Source organism: Microcebus murinus, chromosome 22 (assembly GCF_040939455.1).
Source record: "Microcebus murinus isolate Inina chromosome 22, M.murinus_Inina_mat1.0, whole genome shotgun sequence".
NCBI classification, from domain to species: Eukaryota; Metazoa; Chordata; class Mammalia; order Primates; family Cheirogaleidae; genus Microcebus; species Microcebus murinus.
In genome coordinates, this window is record NC_134125.1 from 15,322,075 (window position 1) to 15,342,281 (window position 20,207).

Below are 20,207 nucleotides of genomic sequence, written 5' to 3' on the forward strand. Positions count from 1 at the left end.
TAGATAGTGCAATGTTGCCAAGTGTTGAAGAACTTAAGTGAAATTATAAACTACACCTCCTTGTCAAAAAAACAAACAGGCAAAGTTGATACTGGTGCTTATGAACCACTCTCCTCCCACTCCCACTGGCTCCAGCCCTCAGGTAATACGAATCGAGATGGGATCCATCCTCTCTGTGCAGGCGGACAGTTTTGAGGCCCCCGAGTATCTGTACGAACTTGGTCGGCGCACACACGTTCAGCAGAAATCTTCAAAGAAATCGAGTGTTTGAAAAAAGTGGCAAGGCCACTGAGTCAGAGGTCACTAACGAATCTTAAATAATAATAATAAATTCCTGTCTTTAAATTCCTTGCCATCTTCCCATCAAAGCCAAGCACACATTCTGTTCTCCAGAAGCCCAGGGGCTCTAACCTGGGTGGGACCCCCAGGAGCCAGCCGGACCCCTCTGGTGCAGGCTGCGGAGCTGGGTCTTCCCTGCTTTGCGGCCAATGGGAGGGTTCTTGCTGGACCGGGTTCTGCTGCTACGCAGAGAGCTAAGCCGGCGGCACAGAGCAGAGGAGGGACCAGGCACTCCTGGCTTCTTCGGATCTGGCTGCGATCTTAGCGGTGGGGACACAGGAAGAGCATGGTGACGCGGGAGAGGCCGGGTGGCTGTCGGTGCAGACCACAGATGGGGCCTCTGCCGCCATCACCTAGATCTGGACTGCAGCTCTCATGGCAGAGCTGAAGAACAGGGCAGAGGAGCATGATGGGTTGGAAGAAAAATGAAACAGTTAAAAAAAAACAGGGCCGGACGTGGTGGCTCACGCCTGTAATCCCAGCACTCTGGGAGGCCGAGGCGGGAGGATTGCTCGAGGTCAGGAGTTCGAAACCACCCTGAGCAAGAGCGAGACCCCATCTCTACTATAAATAGAAAGAAATTAATTGGCCAACTAATATATATAGAAAAAATTAGCTGGGCACGGTGGCGCATGCCTGTAGTCTCAGCTACTCGGGAGGCTGAGGCAGGAGGATTGCTTGAGCCCAGGAGTTTGAGGTTGCTGTGAGCTAGGCTGATGCCACGGCACTCACTCTAGCCTGGGCAACAAAGCGAGACTCTGTCTCAAAAAAAAAACCAAAAAAAAAACCAAAAGGCCAGGCGTGGTGGCGCAAGCCTGTAATCCTAGCACTCTGGGAGGCCGAGGCAGGCGGATTGCTCAAGGTCAGGAGTTCGAAACCAGCCTGACCAGGAGCGAGACCCCATCTCTACTATAAATAGAAATTAATTGGCCAACTAATATATATAGAAAAAGTTAGCCAGGCATGGTGGCGCATGCCTGTAGTCCCAGCCACTCAGGAGGCTGAGGCAGAAGGATTGCTTGAGCCCAGGAGTTTGACGTTGCTGTGAGCTAGGCTGACGCCAGGGTACTCACTCTAGCCTGGGCAACAAAGTGAGACTCTGTCTCAAAAAAAAAAACAAAACAAAAAACCAACAACAAACAAGAAACCAGCCCAGAGGGTGTGAGTCTCCTCGGCCTCGTCAGCCCATCAGTGCAAAGGGCCGCAGGTGCCCCGTACCGAGGAGGATCTTGCTTATGTACTGTACAGGCAACAAGACCCAAGATCCTTGGGATTCCACGATCTCTGGGGTAAAGCCACTGCCTGGACGGGATAGGTACCTCAGGTTGGTAGTGTTTGTGTCCTCATTAGATAAGAAGCAGGGCAAACCGGCAGGGACCAGAGGCCCCCTCTGGAACCAGCAGGCTTTGGGTGGCAGCCAGTGTGTCCCGGGAACCGGGCTGCCTTGAAGGGCCAATGGGCTTTTTCTCCCCAACCGGGATGCCAAGTGAACGCACAGGATGCTCGGCCTGCTGAGGACTCAGGAAGGGCCCCAGGGGCGCCGCAGTGTGGAACACGAGGCTTCAAGGCGGGCGGGAGCGGCACCCTGAACTTGCTGTGCTCCACGGCCCCCCAGCAGGCGGCTGGGCTTCCCGGGCAGCAGGCGGGCCCGGCAGTGTGGACGGCAGGGAGGCAGAGACTCTGCCGCGTGCATAGAGGCTTGGCAAGGCCTTACCTGAGTGAAGTTTCAGAAACGGAAGGAGAGGATCTCACGCATAGCAGGTTTCACGCGCTTAGACCCACAACATGGAAACCACCCGGACTCTTGGAGTTCCTGGGGCTTGTCCTCACGCAGTTCTCTCAGAGGGTTAAGGAAAGAAAGACTCTCGCAAAAAGACCAAACTAGCAACAAGCAGCCCCTCTGCAATCACCAGGAAAAAAGGACCAGCGCGGGCGGAATCTGGAGGTTTATTTTCCACATTCCCTTCCGTAAGCGTCACCTGGAGAATGCTATGTCGTGTTGTCTAAAGTTCTTGAGGCCACAGGGGGGTCTCATGGCTATAGAGAGGGTCTGGGGGTCGATGTCACCCGGCAAGGTGGTCACGTTCCCAGGGGCATGCCACCTCCAGGAGCTGAAGGTCCCTGGTGGCCCAGGAGCCCTGGAGGGGTGGGCCGGGGCGGGGCTAGGAGAGCTCGAAGCCCGTGTTCATGCTGATGGCGTAGCGCAGCTTCTCCCGGAGGACGCTCTTCTTGCTGTAGTTGGGCAGCTTGAGCAGGTTGAAGCAGGTGGAGGAGGTGGGCAGACGGCCGCCCGGCTCCCGCTTGCGGATGGTGAAGAAGCCCCGGAGGACGCTGCCCAGGGTGTCCCCGGTGTCCTGCAAACACACGCCATGGTCTTGGGTTGGGAGGCACCTGGTTTGGGAGCCCGGGCAGGGCCCTGGCACCTGAGGTCAACCCCCAAACTCAGGACAACTGGCCTTAAGATGGTGAGTCCTGCACAGCTAGGACTTCTTCTTGAGGCCACACGGAAATCCTGTACTAAGTGTGTGCTTGGAAGTGGGGCCTTCTGGTTAGTAGCTAATTATCGGTTAACCAACTGCCACAGAGCAGAATACTGAGAAACTATTTTAGGTGCCGAAACATTTCCGAATGCAGCCTAATATTTCCTCCCTGAACTCGCCAGTGCCGTGGCCCATGGCAGGCTACGACTTGGGTCAACTTCCCCTTCAGTGCAGAGGTTGAGATTGTCTAGTGTCCTGCGCGAGGAGGGATCAGCAGCTCGGACTGGGTGTCTGGAAAGGCAGCGACGCCCAGAGGCCACGGGGCTCACGGGGAGTAGGGCGTTTGGCTGAGCACCCACTGTGGTCAGGCTGTAACACACGGAGCTCCGTGACCCTAAGGTGCTCCTTCTGCCTTCACAGATGAGGAAGCGAAGCCACCTGCCCAGACGTACACAGCCCGCAGGTGGAGGGGCCGGCATTCAAGCTACATCTGTCCACTTCCTGAGCCCGTGTCCCCACCCCCTCCCATGCTGCCTCTTAGATCTGCAGCCCTGGTGAGACCGGCTGCTACTGAAAACGGCACGCCCCACCCCAACCCAGGCACGATCCCAAGGCAGTGGAGAGAAAGGGACCTCCAGGAGAGAGCTGAGGCCCAGAGCGGCCCGAGTCTGTGGCACCTCTGAGGGGCGGGCCAGCTCTCCTGCTGTAAGAGCTGTAGGACCCTCCTCCCCAGCTCCAAGGGACTCAGCAGACAGCCACCAGGAGGGAAGTCAAGGACCATTGCCCGAGGCCTGCTGTCCCCCACCCCGCTGTGGTACCTGATCATCCGACACTTCGACACAGCGGATGGAGAAGGGAGGCTTGAGGTAGGCGAATCCCAGGAGCGGGGGCCTGGAGCAGCTGGTCACAAACTGCAACACAAGGCCGGGTCAGAGGGGGACAGAGTGAGGCTCTCGCTCCTCCAGAAAGGGCTCCCTTGCAGCTGTGCAGAGTACTTTTGCTTCCTCTGTCACTGCATCACTCACTGCTGCTTGGCCAGCAGTGTGGGGTGACAGAGAGGTGCATCTGGCCCAAAGACTTAGACACGTCTCACATATCCTCAGGGGTGCAGCTCTCTGGGACTAAAACACATGGAAACCCAGAGACGTGGCTGGTCGTCTGTGAAAGACCGTGGGCCTGAAGAGTGTAGCAACAAGGCACACTCCCGACCGGGGCGTTGGTGTGACACACCCATAAGGCGGGTCTCCAAAAGGGCCGTCAGAGTCAGCAGGAACAGAGCAGTGACAGACACCCTTCCTTAGAGAGGGACAAGCAGTGAGAGCACAAGAGGGCGAGGCAGAAGCTGGTGGTGCCCGCTAACGTGGCACAGGAGAGAGGGAGCCCTGGCCTGGGCCGCGCACCAAGCGCATCACTCACGTTGCACTTGGCATCCTGTGGCTTCTTGGCCATGCAGGTGTGACTGCGCAGGTACGCTCACCTGGCTGCCTCGCCCGCTGGTTTACAGAGTGGTATGTGTGCAGGGCTCCTGGGGCCCCTTCTCCAAGAGACTAACCTCTCAGCTCGCTGACAAAAACCAGGCCTCTGAAGCCAGCGAGGCTAAGGAGCGGACCAAACGGCCCACGTGGGGCCTGTGGGCGGCCGGCCACACTGCCCTGCTCTTCCCCTGGCATCCTTGTGCCCATGTTATCCCCCAAATGTGCTAGCTTGTGCCTGGACATAGGCATCCGACCAACCTGGAAATCCAAGTGACAAACTCGCCCAGGGATGTCCTAAGAAGCCATTCACTGTCATCAACAATAACCAAGAACATTCTCCCTTGTCTAGAGAATACAGGAGTCTGTTCCTTGCAGCACCAAGCTGCACTCCAAATTCAGTGCCAAGTTGAGAGTTTGGGTCTTACAATAAACAGTACCACTGAAACAACAGTATTGATGGTTGTGAGATTCCTGAAACCATCCAAAGACAGTTTATGTGTTCAGGCTTCAAAAAGTTTTTAAAAAAATATTGACAAGATATTGCTATTCTGATATTTTATTTATAAAAAGCACAGCAGCAGCAGCTCATACGTAGAAAGCATCGTTGTGCTTCCACGCCGTGCTGAGCGTTCCAGGTGCACAACCTCGTCCAGTCACGCCCCCGGGCTGTGTCGGGACTGTGGCTAGTTCTAAGGACGAGGAGACACACACAGAAGTGTCTGCACAGCCCCATGCAGGCTGGCTGATGCCGCTGCAAACTGAGCTGGTCAAAGGAGAGAAGGGACTTTCACCCCCTTGGGACAGGAAGAGGGGCGGAGGGCACGGGAGCCCCCAGGTGCTCTACTCTCACTGCATGCAGGACAAGCCAGGTCACATCCCCTCCTGCGCAGGGGCTACCTTCCTGCACCTGGCTCTGGAGCTTGTCTCCAGCCACAGAAAAGGCCAGGCCCATGGCAAGGAACTGCGGGTTTGGTGACAGCTTGTCCAGAGACACAAACACACCTGCTGTGCAGGGCGGTGACTGCACGATTATGATACTGGGCACTGCTGGGAAACCTGGATGATTCTCCCAGAATCAACTTCTGGAATTATGTCTGCCTGTCCCCCCAAATCCCTGCACTCATGGGGATGACTGGGGCACTGTGTACCTGCTAGGCTGAGCGAGGACCTCCTCAGCTGAGTGACCAACCCAGGAGAGAGAAAACCCGCTGCCATTTTGCTTATGGTGACACTGGCCAGGTGGCCTCAATAGCAGAGGTCATGGCAAGACTTCAAGAAATCCCAAAGGCCAAAGGAAAATAATTTGAGGGATTAAACTTACTTCCAGAATATGGCAAAATGTTCCTGATATTCGGTCAAGTAGAAAATCAGGTGGTGAAATGATGGGTCCACTTTTACCAAAATATACATATATATACATATATATATATATACACACACATATATATATATATATATATATATACATATATATATATATAGCATGGACACAGGCAAGTGTCATCCAGAGTCCTGGGAAACACCGTTTGCTGATGTCAACAGTGAAAATCCCACTGTGAGCATGTACAGCTTTACAGACACCACAACAGCGACCTGGGTAAGAGCCACTCTATTTACCGACGTGTACGTAGGCTCCAGCCCAAGCAAGTGTGTGTATTTCACTGGGACGTTGTGTTTGTATGTTTTACACTATTGAGAAAAAGGGTGCACAAAAGTAGCCCCTAGTGAGCAGGAATGTTGACAGCTTAAAGTTCTTCTTGTTTAAAACTTTCCTTATCTGTATTTTCCCAAAGCAAGATAGTAAATATTATTTACTAATCTAATGAAAAGAATGAGAGAGAGACGCTAGCAAGGCGAGCATGGGCGAAGGGGAGGATGGACTGCTGTGGCCGCCAGGCAGGCATGCCGGGCAGGGCCTGTCCCTGCAGCCAGGGGCACGAGGCAGGTCGGCCTTGCCCTTTGGCCCTCACTGACTACGGCTGGCCTGCAGGGAGGCCTGCCTAGGGGAGAAGATGTGCTGATGACGTGAGGTCGTCTTGATAATTCCATTTTATCCAGTGTAAATTATTACACTAACCGGCCTCCTAGGCGTATGAGAATACACAAACGCATGCACGGAGGTCACAAACACACTACCTTCAGAAACATGGCTCTTTCCTCGGGCGTGAAGTCGGAGGCCAGAATATCCCAGAGCCAGATGATGACTCTGTGGCTTCCATGAAAACCGCCGTAGTACACCGTGTGCCTCCTGAAAACAAGCCGACAAGAGGCTCAGCACCACCCGACGGGCGCTTAGGGGGGCACAGGCAGGCATGGACATTTAGGTAAGTGACAGTCAACTCTTGACAGGCCTGGGCAACGCTCCTAACTTCTCTTAAAGCCACAAGTGCATGCCTTAACTACCCCATCTCCCTGGAAGCTGAATGGGCAGAGTGTTCGAGAGCTGGCCCTGCTGTTCCCAAAGAGAAGCCAGCACGAGACCTGTGATCCCCACCTCCTGGAACCTCGGAGAGGCCCAGTCCTCAGGACCTGCGTCCACTTCTCAGCTTCTAAGGAGACAAGTGATTGAGCTTTTCCTCCAAAGCAGTTGGCCAGTGCTCTGGGGGGAGGAGGACATCTGGAGGGCCCCTGAAACAACTGTCTGAACGGAACCCAGCAAGGGGGCAGCTGGCTTTCTAGGAGGCCTGAGAATTCCACCCTATCCCCCTCCCTCACCACCCGCCCCTTACTTTAAATCTTCCAGATCCATCTCAGCATTGTCGCCAGAGATGAGACGCTGTAGCTCAGGGGTTGAGAACATTCGGATCCACTCGGGTTTGATGATGGAACGGAATCCACTAATGAGGGCAGCTGTCTGGTTTTTGATTTGAGTGTGCATGCGGAAATGCGCCATCAGATGGATGTAGCTAATTCTGTTGCCAACAAGGAAGAGAAAACAATGGAAATTAACAGGTCGGCGCAGCCTGTTAGCAATGGGCTGAAAGATGAGTCTAGTCATTTCTGAACCATTTTATTAAAAACACAAATAGCACAAGAGCATGTTGCCAGAACAATGACAATGAGGACGAGGATGACAGCGTTCCTGTGTGCCACTGTGAATGTGTTAAGCCTTCAAGGCCATTACCTCATTCCCTCCTCCCAAAAAACCCATGGGTCATACACTGGAATAGCCCCCACCGTGTCAAGAATCAAAGTGAGACGTTCTCCAGGTCAGAAGAGGACCCTTCTTAGCCCAAAGGGTGCTTTTTAGACTTTCATTTAACCTCATCCTTTCTGGACATAAGCCAATCAAGATATAATTCAGTCTTCCAATAAGCTCTAAAGTAGAGAAAAGTTGCTTCATGTCAGAACTTTAATCAAAACCTTGCTAATCTAGACCAAGAGTCTAAAATCACGAAGGGGCGGCCCTGCCGCAGGATGCTTACACAGATGCGCCGGGTTGGTTATGCGTGGGTTCCACTGGGAGCTCGGAGCAACTGACAGCTCCAAGCAGAGTCTGCTTTTATGAACACGATGACCTCACCCACAACTGTTCAATATAACGCGATCCTTCTGAGCAGCTTAAATGCATTCCAATGAGGTTGTTAGCATTGCTGATTTCTTTTTTTTTCTTTTTTTCTCTTATTTTCTTTTTTTAATTATTTTTTTTCTTTTTTCTTTAAGATGTAAAGGTCATTGGAAAGCATCTCTGATTTCTTAGCAAATCATTTATTCGGATATTAAAGAATAAGAACTTGAGCCCAGCCCAGGTACAACCCTCACAGATTACACGTTAGTACAGTACAAATAAATCCGTTTTACCCCACAATGCTCAGGTCCAAGTTAGTGACCTTAAACATATTCCTATTTTAAAAAATTATCCAGCAGCAAATCTGTACATGAATACAGTCAAATATTTTTCTATTGCTACTCCTTCCATGTGCTCTTTGAAGCAAGTTTTGTGTGTGTGTGGGGGGGGAAAGTGACAGAGGGAGGGAGCGAGAGTGTATAGGAAACGTCCAACACTCAGGAGGTGCAAGATCAAAGTCACTCCTAAGGGGCAGGACACTGGCACTGCGAGGCCCTTTAAGTTAGTCTGTCGAACTCAATACCCTGTCTTTACCCTGGGGTTTTACACTACAAAAGTGCAAGAGTTTGTCGAGTGAGTGTCCACAGAGGAGGTCTCAAGGCGCGAATCTCTAGCGCAGTCTGTACTGACCACCTTCTCCAGCCGCTACACACAGCGGCCAATATGCATCGGGAGAGAATGGCTTCCTACCACCACTCCCAAGCCACGACAGCTGACAAAATGGGGCCTCTCTGGGGCTGGCAGGACTCATGACACAAGTCACGTATCCAATGATGGTGACTACCACTGCTGGCATTTATTAAGCCACTCCTTGGAGCCCAACATTCTGGAAGGTGTGTTACACACCTTACCTCATGTGCAGCCCTCCAAAGGAATGGTCACAGGTCGCATGGCGGTCAGGACCGGGACTCACCCCTGCTCTCTGACCTGAACTGGGCCCTCTCTACTCCCCCAGGCAGCTCCTCCCAACCCGTGCTTGGTTCCTTCTAAGTTTTCAAACTAGCACCCGTGGCCAAGGGGCAAGGCTGGCATAATTCAACCATGATGGAAACAGGGTCTATTCTTCTATTTTGATAGTTTCAATAAAAAACTTCCCAAGCATGCAGACTGACCGCACCGCCTGAGCTGAGAGGAACACGATGCTTAGGAACACTGGACTGTGACGTGCATCTGATCCAAGTGACTCGCCAGGTGGGACTGAGCCCTCACCTGTCGCTAAAGAGACTGATGTTTCGATTAGCAGTTCAGATGCCCAGCTGAGCCTGGTGGCAGAAAATTGACAGACTGACAGAAAGGCTAATGTCTACTCCTCATGCCAGGTTCTACTGTTTTAATTAGTTGACAATAGGGCTGGGTAGAGACAGTGCATTGAGGGGTTTTGCTTCTAGGGACCAAAAGGTTGACATTTCTGATAGATTCCTAAAAGCCCGTTATCCGTGACAAGGGCTGCCGGGCCTCAGAGTCTCTCCAATTCCCCATGTCTAAGTACCTCTGTCTGGGGCATTTGAATTCATCACTGTGTCGTCTCCAGAACAGTGTTTGATACAACTGCCACATGCTATCATTCCAAAATGATCTGCCTCTCCAAGGTGTCTTTCCACCTCCGTGCCCTCTGGGTTTGGTTCAGCGTGCCCGAATGGCTCGGAGCCCATCTGTCTGCATCTAGAGCCATCGTTAAATTCCTAAGAACACGGCGGCCCGGGTGCCTCTGACCTTAGAAGTGCTACTGCGAAAAATAAATTGTCAATTCTGATTTTGCAAATCGAATTTAATATAATTCTGGCCTATGAACTGTAACCAGTAAATTCCATTATGATATTTATGGCCTCTTTCGACTTCCATCTATCTTAATAAATTCTCAACATAAGCCTAGAGAGCCAGAATGAAGTCTTTTCAAGTGGTGACCTTAAAAATCTAATTGCTATACTCACTTATTTTCATTTGTAACAGGAATGGTCTTCCCTCCAGGAATCAGTTCATGGCAAACAAGCTGGGGGAGAAGGAGGGGAGTAATTACTAGAGATGATTCTAATGGGGAAATAAAGCTTCCCGAAGATGAAGGGGCCTGCCCCAAACGTTCGCAATGACGATGGGATTAAGATGGTATGTGTTTGGGAACATTCACTTTTCACAGAGTCAAGGCTGAAATATCAACAAGCAGACCCTGTGATGAACATGAAAGGGTTTTGTCTTATCTGATCCGTGTTCTAACATTTGTATTAAGGCTTCAGGATGTCGTGGAAGGGGATGTGTGGCCATTTAGGAGCACAGCAGTACAGTTACATGAACGTTGGTATATCCACACCCTGGAATACTGTGCAGCTAGTTAAAAATACGATGAAAATGTGTATTTGTTGAAAAAGTAAAAAAAAAAAAGCAGATTATATAACTACATGTGTGGGATGGTATCATTTCTGCAAAAAACAATTATATACATGCCGGGGGAAGAGTCTGGAAGGACATAGGCATCACACTGCCAGGGGTACTCTCTAGGCACTGGCATTGTGTGGCTTTCACTTTCATCTTTATGCTCATATTATAGCGGAAGTTTTTGTTAGAAGTTTTATTATTTTTATAGTAGGGAGAGAAAAGTCAGTATGTTAGGAGGGAGGCTCAAAATCTGATTAATGATTTAAAAAGTCTATAAAATCAACTGCGCTCCTCAACTTCAAGAACACTTCTGTAGGTCACCTAAAAATCAAAGTTTACATCATGTTAAAGCTCATTTTAATAGAAATTCTATTAATATGTTATAACTCTATGGATGTAGAGAGGAAAAACAGTAACGCCCAGTCCCGCTGCTACAACACCCAGGGTGGCACCAGAGGACTGTAAAGCTGAAAGGGCACTGAGGGGGTCACCCAGCCTGATGTTTCCCATAGAGGGTTCCAGGGAACACCTTGTCTGTGAGCTATTATTTCGAGAACCATTCTGTGTGATGTTCCTTCTTTGAAAGAAGAATTCTGAATCAGAGGAGCTGGGGACACTTGAAGTCAACAAAACAGTATTCAGTGTCCTTCTCACAGCCCTTATGTGCCAGCCTGCTTGCCGGCCTTCCAGGGGGATAGGCCACGCAGGGCTGCCAGTGGTGTTTACGGACTGGTCCACCAGGGATTCACATTTGGCAAATGGGACTTTTTGGGGATAAGGAAAATGTGGCTCAGGGAGACTGAGTGACCTCTTAGAGGTGAGCCAGGCTGAGCCCAAGCCAGCTAAGAAGCTCCTGGTGTGGTTTGTCCCAAGCAGCCCTCGGACCACTCGCACACAAGAGCCTCGTGCAGGGGCCTCCACGGGAGGCATCTGGAAGGGTGGAGGCGAGTTAGGGAAAGGGCAAATGCCCTGGGCGGATGAGCAGCTGCCCCAATTCCAGGGCTGCGCTTCCCGCTCTGCGCTTCACAAGCAAGAACAAGGACAGGGTTCTGCTGGAGGCACTTCTTGGGTGGCTTCTTCTCCTCTCTAAATCATAATCCTCCGTTTGTAGCGGCTAATCCTCACCATGGTAACGGAGAGCAATGTTACGAATGGGGAATTATGCGATCGAATGTGATATGAGCAAAGCGGGGTCTCTGCGGGAGCTCTGAGGGGCGAGCAGGCAGCGGCTGGGCCAGCTTGGAAGGTGAGGGCGGTGCCCTCCCTCTGCACGGGGAGAGGAAGAGGGTGGGCCAGGGGATGCGGAAGGGGATGAGAGAGCAGACAGGCAGACAGACCCATCCTCCCCTCTTGGACCTGTCTCCCAGCAAAACATCAAGAGCAGGCCGCTCTCAGGAAGCCCACACTTGGCAGGAGGGGAAGGAGCCCTCAGCCAGCGAGGCCGGCTTACCTGGCCCATGACGTCCTCATCGTAAGACAGAGTCAGGCCCAAGTCGGCAATGTCCCCATCGTAGCGCTAATGCAACAGAGAAGGGGAAAACATCGGGGCTGAGGAAGACTACCTCCTTGAAGCATTTCACTCTCCCCAGCCCCTGCCCTGGAGGAGCTGCTTTGGCAGCGTTAGTAACCATGGCTGCCGTATGGCTTGAAACAAAGGAGAAGACCACTCGTCCCCTAGAGGAAGGAGGCTGTGCAGATCAGTCCCGAGACAGCCCACAAGAGGACGTGGGGGCCTGTGGCGGCTACAGGGAGAGCAGGAAGAAAATGGAAGGTGAGACCCGGGGACGTGAGTTCATGCCGGTGCTCGGCTTGACTCACCCACCATTCCGCACTCACCTTGATGGAAGTGAGGTTTTTGTAGAACTCCGAGTCCAGAGAAGGAAGTTCGTCCACAGAGCTGTAGAAGATGCTATGGTGGTGCCCAAGCAGCTGGCTCAGGAAGAAGGACGCGAAGGGCACGTCCACCACGATTCCCTGTAGAGGAACAGGGAATTCCTGCCATTCCTCGCTCTAGGATCCCCGACTCAGTGACTGGATCGGGGCGGCTCAGGCTACAGACATGGCCCCGAGATGCCGCCGGCCCCTCCTAAGCGTTCGATGTGGACAGCAAGTCTCCCCTCCTTTCCCACAGTCGAGTGCTTCCCAGGGACAGCACGGCGGAGTGGCTATGGGCACAGGCTTTGGAGCCACACTGCTCAGGGACCCAGTCCCATCTCGGCTGCTGCCAGGCCACAGGCCATCCATCAGCTTTCTCAACTGCCACCGGGGAACAGCACCAGCCGCTCAGTTATGAAGACCGAATGAGTGCAGTACTGACCCTCCTAGGCTCAGTGCAGCCGCAGGGGATGTGAAGACGTGTGCCATGCCATGGGCACGAGCGCAGGGGACAGGCCCTCACCTGGAGGCAGGGCGGGGAAGCTTCCAGGAGGAAGAGCTACCTAAGTGAGAGCTGAAGGAGCACCAGGTCCTGGTACGAGGCCCGCAGGCGTGTTCGGGGTGGAAGGTGGATGTGTCCGTCTGCGGCACAGAGTGTGAGGGAGGCCTGGGAGGAGGCAGGGCCCGTAGACCCCGCTGCAGTCTGGATTCTATCCCGAGGGCTCTAAGCAGGGAAATGGACTGGAGGGAGGAAGACAGGAGACAGGGACACAGCTAGGCAGCTGTGGCATAATGCCAGGGGACACATCGACAGACTATACAAGGGCAGTGGCCGAAAGGGACAGTCACTCAGACTTGACGGTGGCCGTACAATTGTTGCCGGAGGTAAAGGACAGGAAGGTGGCGGAAGTGAGGCCCAGGAAATGGGGAGGACGTTGAGAAAAGCCAGGAAGCCATGCCTTCCGGGGGCGCAGACACCCTGGGACTCCCCACAGCTAGGCGTTTAAAGGGAAAATATGGCACACCCCCAGGTAGGACCTAATGGGACTTTTAATTTTTTTTAATGGGAATCGACTGACAAATCGTCTCCATTTTGCAGATGAGGAAGCAGAGGCACAGAGAATGAGCCCAGGGCCCCCAAGAGAACTCTGGTGGGCCCCCGATTTCATCACAGCCAGAGACTGAGGCCTGCGTACAGAGGCTGTTTCCAGAGTAGTCTGCCCGAGAGACCTGCCTCTCTCAGCCTGTCCGGCACGCTGCTTCTCCAGGGCTCCGGGGCTGTGCGAGGAGTGCTGCCCAGGTGGCTCACGCCCCTGCCCGGGCTCGGAGCTCAGCAGAGCCTGGGCCCTGGGGAAGGTCCTTGCAGCTCTGCAGCCCACTGTGAAGGCCACCCAGGCTGGCCACTGATGGGCTTGTGGTGTAGCTTTGTGTCCTTCCTGGGAGGACTCTCAACGCCACTTCAGGTGACCCTATCTCAGCCCTCAATGGACAGGGGGCAGGAGCTGTGTGGGCCTCACCCAGAGCCCACGGAAGCCCACACTGGCCTGACCCCATGAGACCTCGGAGTGGACACTTAGACACCTTTCCTCTGAATAACAGAAAGGATGACAGCTCTGAGCTACCTCGGATGGCCAGGTGCCAGGCCTCATAGGCGGGGTTGATACGTATCACCTCGTTTATCATCACCGGCAAGGCGGCTTTTACTATCCCCACTTTACTGTTGAGAGAACAGGGGCTTAAAAAGTAAAGCGACTCAAATACACACGGCCACACAGCAGGCCAGGGAGGAGCTGGTCGTGACCAGCTGCCATGGGCTACGTCCCACCTTCTTTGGTCTGTAGGCCAACTCCGCAGTGCCTTGAGCTGGGAGGCAGTAGCTCAAATAACACAAGATTTTAAAATCATCAAACTCCACAAAATGCTGCTCTCCTACCATGGGGACCAGGATCGCCTCCACGTGGCGATCTAGCTCTGTACACTGCTCCTCACACCTCAGGGATAGAGACGGCTGGCCTAGGACTCAGGCCAGCCTGGGTTCAAATTCTACCCACTTAACTAGCAACAGGACTCTGCACGAGTGAGTGTTCAAAGCCTCAGTTCTTGAAATAAGCAGAACAGCAGCAGTTACGGCACAGAACTGTCGAGAGGATTCAATGAGATGACACATGCCGACTGCCTAGGACTTGTGTCCCACAGATCTTGGTGCTGGCCCCTCTTTCCTCAATCGTATTCTAATGACGGTTTGATGACACAGGTGGCCCAATCACATAAGTGTATATGCAGGAGCCCACGGTGGCCCTACTGCTTTATTTCGCATTGCTCCTTAACGTGCCTACCTCATACACAGCCTTCCCCAGCATCTTCCCCACGAACTCGAAGAGCTGCAGGTAATTCTCGTGGATGTAGGACGTGGGTGAGGGGTACAGCCTCTCATCCCCGCTGGTCGTCTGCGAGGCAAAAAGACGGGGAGAGGCGGAGATGAGTAAGCGCGGCTCTCACTTCTCATCTGTCACCTCGAATTTGGCTCCTGTCAACCCCGTTCTCTCTCCCCTGAAATACCGTGAAGAGATTGAGCGCCGGGTCGAACACCCGCTTGATGATCTCTTCCAAGAACTCCTTGAAAACGCCGTCCTGATCGATCCCGGCCTCGTCCACCCCGAGGTCGTTGACAAACTTCACACGGATCACGCCCTTCATGGCGTGCTGGGACAGCTGCCGGAGCTGCTCGTAGCCGTCCTGCCAGGAGCAGAATTACAGCCCATTAGAAACCAAGGCCTCCTGCATAATTCAGGGCTCCCTCCTCAAGGTTCCCTCCTCCCCCGGGCGACACTTTCCCACCGTGACTGCTAAATGTGCAAGTCAGGACACGTGGGTACATGACAAGGACAGTTCTCATCTGCTTCCGAATGAGAGCCTATTAAAAGGAAAGATCTGTCTTGGGGATGTGACAGTCTCAGTCTTTGGCAAGAGGAGACTGACCTCAAGAGGATGCAGAGCAGTGAGCTGGGGAGTTGGACAAAATGAGTCATGACAAGCTCTTGGCCATCAGACAAAGGACGGAACAAGCTGGCGCAAGATGGCGTGCGTGCTCTCTCTATGCTAAGAGTATCTTTTAGCTCATGGTAAAAAACAAACAAACAAACATCAACCTTAGGGAACACTATAAAATGAAAAAAAGTAACCCCACATCTCAAGTTCTTGTGCCTTTCCCCAGATCACAAAGAACCTTCGACTTGCTGAGGAATTTAGGTTCTATCTCGGGGCAATGGGAGCCACAGAAGAGTTCAGACAGGGAGCAACACATCTGGCTTTCTGGCTAGGAAAGATCTTTCTATCGGCAGCAGAGCAGAAGGATGGCAAGAGCCAAGGCAGGAAGCAGAGAGACCAGGGTGCAGGAGTGACGCCAGGCTCTGGCCCGTGGCCAGCTCTCTGTGGATGCAGCCATTCAGTTTATCTTCCTTACCCAGAACTCAGCACCCATGGCCCCTGGAACACAACTTTAGAGTTCTCCTACTACATTATCTTGCTTAGTTTGTCTTCATTCTCATCTGTCGATGTGTTTCTGGCACCTAATGTATTCCTGGTATTTGGGATGCTGAGGTTTTTGTTTTGGAGCAGTGACTATAAAAAACAGTGCTAAAGAGGACACGGCCCAACGCGAGAGGCCCCATCGCCAGGTGAAACTGATGTCTTTATGTACTGTCACAGAATGAGTCACAATCAATCTTACTATCCCACCGTGGCCACACCGCATTTCTCCCTTTTGGCTACAACTGCAGCGCTGTCACTTGTTTTGCTGGTGTTAAACAGACCATCTCCGTAGCATCCTCTCGATACCAGTCTGGTCACCTTGTCATAAAGCAAATGAGCAATGTGCCAGCAAGGCGAGACCCGTTCTGGGGATCCCTTGCTGCCTCCCTGCCATGCTCACTTAGTGGTCCAAGCGACTGTCCTATGGCGCCTGTGAATCTCATTCAGGGGTAGGCTCCAAAGCTGGTGAGCATGGGAAAAATGACCTCTGAAGTCCCCTAAGTCACCTGTAGGAACAGGAACATGGCTCTGTGTCCATAAACCTGGAAAGTACTTTTTATGCACATAAAGTCCGAGAACGAGTAAGTTAGATGGAAGAAAAAAAAAGGGGGGAGAAACAGGAAGTCATCATGCAGCTGTCGCAGCATTTAAACCACTCTGTCTCAATTTAAGGCAATTCCTTTGGCACCAGAGGAGGACGAGTGGAGAATTCCAAGTGCTCCTTTTGCTGCGGGACTTCCCCATTCTGCTTCAGGCTTGTGCTGCCCACCATCGCACACAGCAGGACACGGCCTGCGGTCACGCGGGCCAGACAGCAGGCACGGCGGACGTGAAAGCACTCAGCGTGGCTTCAGCAACGTTTGCTGGACTCAGACCTCAGCCTTGCTCTATGAGCTCCACATCAGCCTCTTGCAAGAGTCGGAGGGGAATCTGCTGCCTGCCTCTCCCGATGCACTCCCTGCCCTCTGGGAACTCGTGTGGCTGTGCCAGGATTGTGGTCCAGCCCTCCCCTTCCCTACCACGCTTCAGTGTGCCAACACGGAGAACGGGAAGCTGGGACAGGCCCGCCTCTGTCGCTGACACCCAATCAGTGCTGACTGAGAACCAGACTTCTCCGGCCTCAGTTCTGGCTTTGACAGGGAAGGAGAAAGGGGTGGATGAGAGTACGTTTGAGGGTCCTTCCAGTTCTGAAATGCTACAGTTGCAGCCCAAATTAACTTAATTCTCTGGGAGGGAGAGCCTTCCTGCAGGACTTTAGACTCACACCTGGAAGCCTGGTACAGAAGCACAGCCTTCAATTCAAACCATAGGGAAGGAAACGGGATAAAAGCCCAGGATAGTACCCTTCTCATATCAGCCTGTGGATGCCCCCTTGTGTCCAAATCCAGCCAAGGCCAACTGGGCTCTCATGTTCTCACAACCAAACACCAGACCATGAGAACCACCAGGGTAACTGAATAAAGGACCTTTTCCCCTTTTCTAACAGAAAGTAAAGAAGAAAATGGACTTCCCTAAAACCTTAGACGGATATTGCTCCTTTGCTGTCCCCAAGGAAGTGTTTTGAAAAGTAGGCCTAGTATGAGCCAGGCGCAGTGGCTCATACCTGTAATCCCAGCCACTTTTGGAGGCAGAGACAGGAGGACTTGAGGCCAAGACTTCAAGATCAGCCTGGGCAACACAGCAAGATCCTATCACTAAAAAATTTTTTAAAAATTAGTTGGGGCCGGGCGTGGTGGCTCACGCCTGTAATCCTAGCACTCTGGGAGGCCAAGGTGGGCGACGGATTGCTCAAGGTCAGGAGTTCAAAACCAGCCTGAGTGAGACCCCATCTCTACTAAAAATAGAAAGAAATTAACTGACCAACTAAAAATTTATATACAAAAAATTAGCTGGGTGTGGTGGCGCACGCCTGTAGTCCCAGCTACTCGGGAGGCTGAGGCAGGAGGATTGTTTGAGCCCAGGAGTTGGAGGTTGCTGTGAGCTAGACTGACGCTACAGCACTCTAGCCTGGGTAACAGAGTGAGACTCTGTCTCAAAAAAAAAAAATAGTTGGGTGTGGTGGCGCATGCCTGTAGTCCCAGCTATTTGGGAGGCTGAGGTAGAAGGATCACTTGAGCCCAGGAGTTCAAGGTTGTAGTGAGCTATGAGATCATGTCACTGCACTCCAGCCTGAACAGGGTGAGACTCTTATCTCTAAAAGAAAAAAAATGGATGTCAAGTGAATTTCTCACAAGTAATGACACTTGAGGAGGGCGTCAGTGGATTCTGCCACTGTCAGGAGACACCACAGTCCATCCCCCGCCCCCCAGACTCTTCTGGTGGGTGGGAGCTGGCCACATCTGAGTGGTATGATCAGCTGTGGGACTGGAGATTTTGAGAGACAGGGGAGGTGCATCCAGGTCCAATGAGGAAAGGGCTGGAGAATGGAGTTTCTAGAACACAATCGGGCTTTTCTGTTCTGAGTCAAAAGCAGAAATTGCAAACTGGTGGCCCATAGATTGAATTCAGTGGAAAGACGGGTGTCACCTGACCTTCTAGGCACTTTGCAAAATTTAAATAGTTCCCAACATGGAAGATCTGGGGATTTCACACAAAACTCTAAATTTTGGGCTTCTTTTAAAGACTCACCGCATTATGGAGCACATATCTCCACATGGCAAGTCAGGAGGAGCTGGGAGAGGGGGCTCCTTGCTCACCCGCCTTCTTCACTGCTCTCCCGGGTGTCAGCTGTCATGTGTCAACTCACGGGGCTGTTCTTAAGTAGAGGTACACAGACTGAGAGGGTGACGTTTCAAGAAAATCGGGGGAGAGCAGCGGAGTAGACTGCTATGTTTAGCACTCGAATAAAATGCTCCTGCTGCAGGATGTACTCAGCCCGCTTGACTCACTCACGTGGCCTGCAGGGTCCTGTGGGCACATAAATTCCTCATGCCCACCTTGAAGACTGTCAGAAACATCAACTGGTCAACACACGCTGCATGTTCAGCAGTTCTTGGGATCGATCACCAGCGGCCAGGGGAAACTCAAAGGAGTTCCCTGGTAAGCAGTGACACAAACTCTGCGCTAATGCACCACAGGAGAGGAGGAAGAGGAGTGGGGACAAAGGGCTGTGGCAGTGGGTGTGGCTATGCTGCTACATGCTGTGTCATGGGATTCCACAGCTGTCGGACGCTGCAGAATATACCAGTGAGAAACTGTGGCTGGAATGTGACAAACGTCTAAAGACCCAACGGGGCAAACAGTCACAACAAGCCTCTCCTGGGCATGGGGCCTGTGGCTCAGACACCAGCTCCACTGCTGGTAGGACCAGCACGCAGGGGCAGGCTGTGCACTGTACAACCCTAGGAGGCACATTTATGACAACCATGTTCTAGCAAGTCAGAGTCATGTTCGAACAGAATCAATACACTGTGACAATTTTCTGACACATGAGGACAGGGTACCTATCTCTAAATTATGTGACAATGTTATATAGCGGGAACCCCAGACTATGGGTTTGTCTAAGGTGGGCCACTTCACTTGTATCTCGTGTTTCCGTCTACAAAGAACTTCTGGCTCTACGATAAATGCATTCCTGGCGCAGTAAACATAATACCAGCTCCACTTGTACTAAATTCACTGGGACCAGTGGAGTTTGCACAGACACAAGGAAGTCAGTGAGGCCACCACAGCTGGCAGCTCCTGCCCTCGCAAGGGCCCTACCGGGTTTGGAAGGAAAACTCCAAGGGTCTCCAGCACTGAGGACACAGTTAGCCAAGCAGCTATTCAGAGCAGTTGGCAGGACAAATGACCCCCTTCCTGCTCCCAGAGCCTTGATTTCAGAGTTATTAGATCACGGAGTGACAAGAACAGGTCAGAGAAGCCGGCTAGATGGCTGCGGCTGGGGCAGGCCGTCCGAGGCGGGCGGCTTTGGCCCTATTGTTGCGGAGCCCGAGCCTGCCAGCCCGGGAGCTGTCAGCTCCAGCTTGGCTCTACCACAAGAAGGTGGTTGATCATTTTGAAAATCCTAGAAATGTGGGATCCCTTGACAAGACATCTAAAAATGTTGGAACTGGACTGGTGGGGGCTCCAGCATGTGGTGATGTTGAAATTACAGATCCAAGTGGACGAAAAGGGAAGATTGTGGATGCCAGGTTTAAAACATTCGGCTGCGGCTCCGCAATCGCCTCCAGCTCATTAGCCACTGAGTGGGGGAAAGGGAAAACGGTGGAGGAAGCCCTGACCATCAAAAACACAGACATCGCCGAGGAACTCTGCCTGCCTCCCGTGAAACTGCACTGCTCCATGCTGGCTGAAGATGCAATCAAGGCCGCCCTGGCTGACTACAAACTGAAACAGGAACCCAAGAAAGGAGAGGCAGAGAAGAAATGAGCCCTCGCAAAGCCTTCACGTCATGTCAGCTGTTTGCCCACCTGCCGCGCAGTCACCTTAGACGTTCAGAAGCCCCTGCCACTACATAAAAGAGCTTTGAGATACGCACAAGGTTTGCTCTTCACATTGTGTCTCTAATGAGAGCAAAATACACAGTTTAATTGTTCTGAATCCTGCGATTTCTTTCAGCCCACATTT

The 20,207-nt window shown here is 52.4% G+C and overlaps 1 protein-coding gene and 1 pseudogene across 3 annotated transcripts in view; one reads left to right on the top strand and one right to left on the bottom strand.

The window, feature by feature from the left end:
- Nucleotides 1-261: 261 nt before the first annotated feature.
- Nucleotides 262-20,207, bottom strand: part of UBE3B (ubiquitin protein ligase E3B) — a 55,417-nt gene continuing 35,471 nt past the window's right edge. For 2 of the 3 annotated variants that reach the window (XM_012756505.3, XM_012756504.3), the window contains exons 20-28: nt 14,667-14,843; nt 14,444-14,554; nt 12,069-12,206; nt 11,683-11,748; nt 9,794-9,852; nt 7,024-7,206; nt 6,431-6,542; nt 3,638-3,730; nt 262-2,693 (exon numbers count right to left, since the gene is read on the bottom strand). In XM_012756505.3, the coding sequence (XP_012611959.2) occupies nt 2,502-2,693; nt 3,638-3,730; nt 6,431-6,542; nt 7,024-7,206; nt 9,794-9,852; nt 11,683-11,748; nt 12,069-12,206; nt 14,444-14,554; nt 14,667-14,843 (1,131 nt within the window). In that variant the 3' untranslated portion in view covers nt 262-2,501. Of the gene's footprint in view, nt 2,694-3,637; nt 3,731-6,430; nt 6,543-7,023; nt 7,207-7,288; nt 7,613-9,793; nt 9,853-11,682; nt 11,749-12,068; nt 12,207-14,443; nt 14,555-14,666; nt 14,844-20,207 lie in introns of those variants that run through there. The other variant, XM_075996628.1, reaches the window with a different exon arrangement.
- On the top strand, nt 19,345-20,205 carry LOC105866891 (iron-sulfur cluster assembly enzyme ISCU pseudogene; annotated as a pseudogene).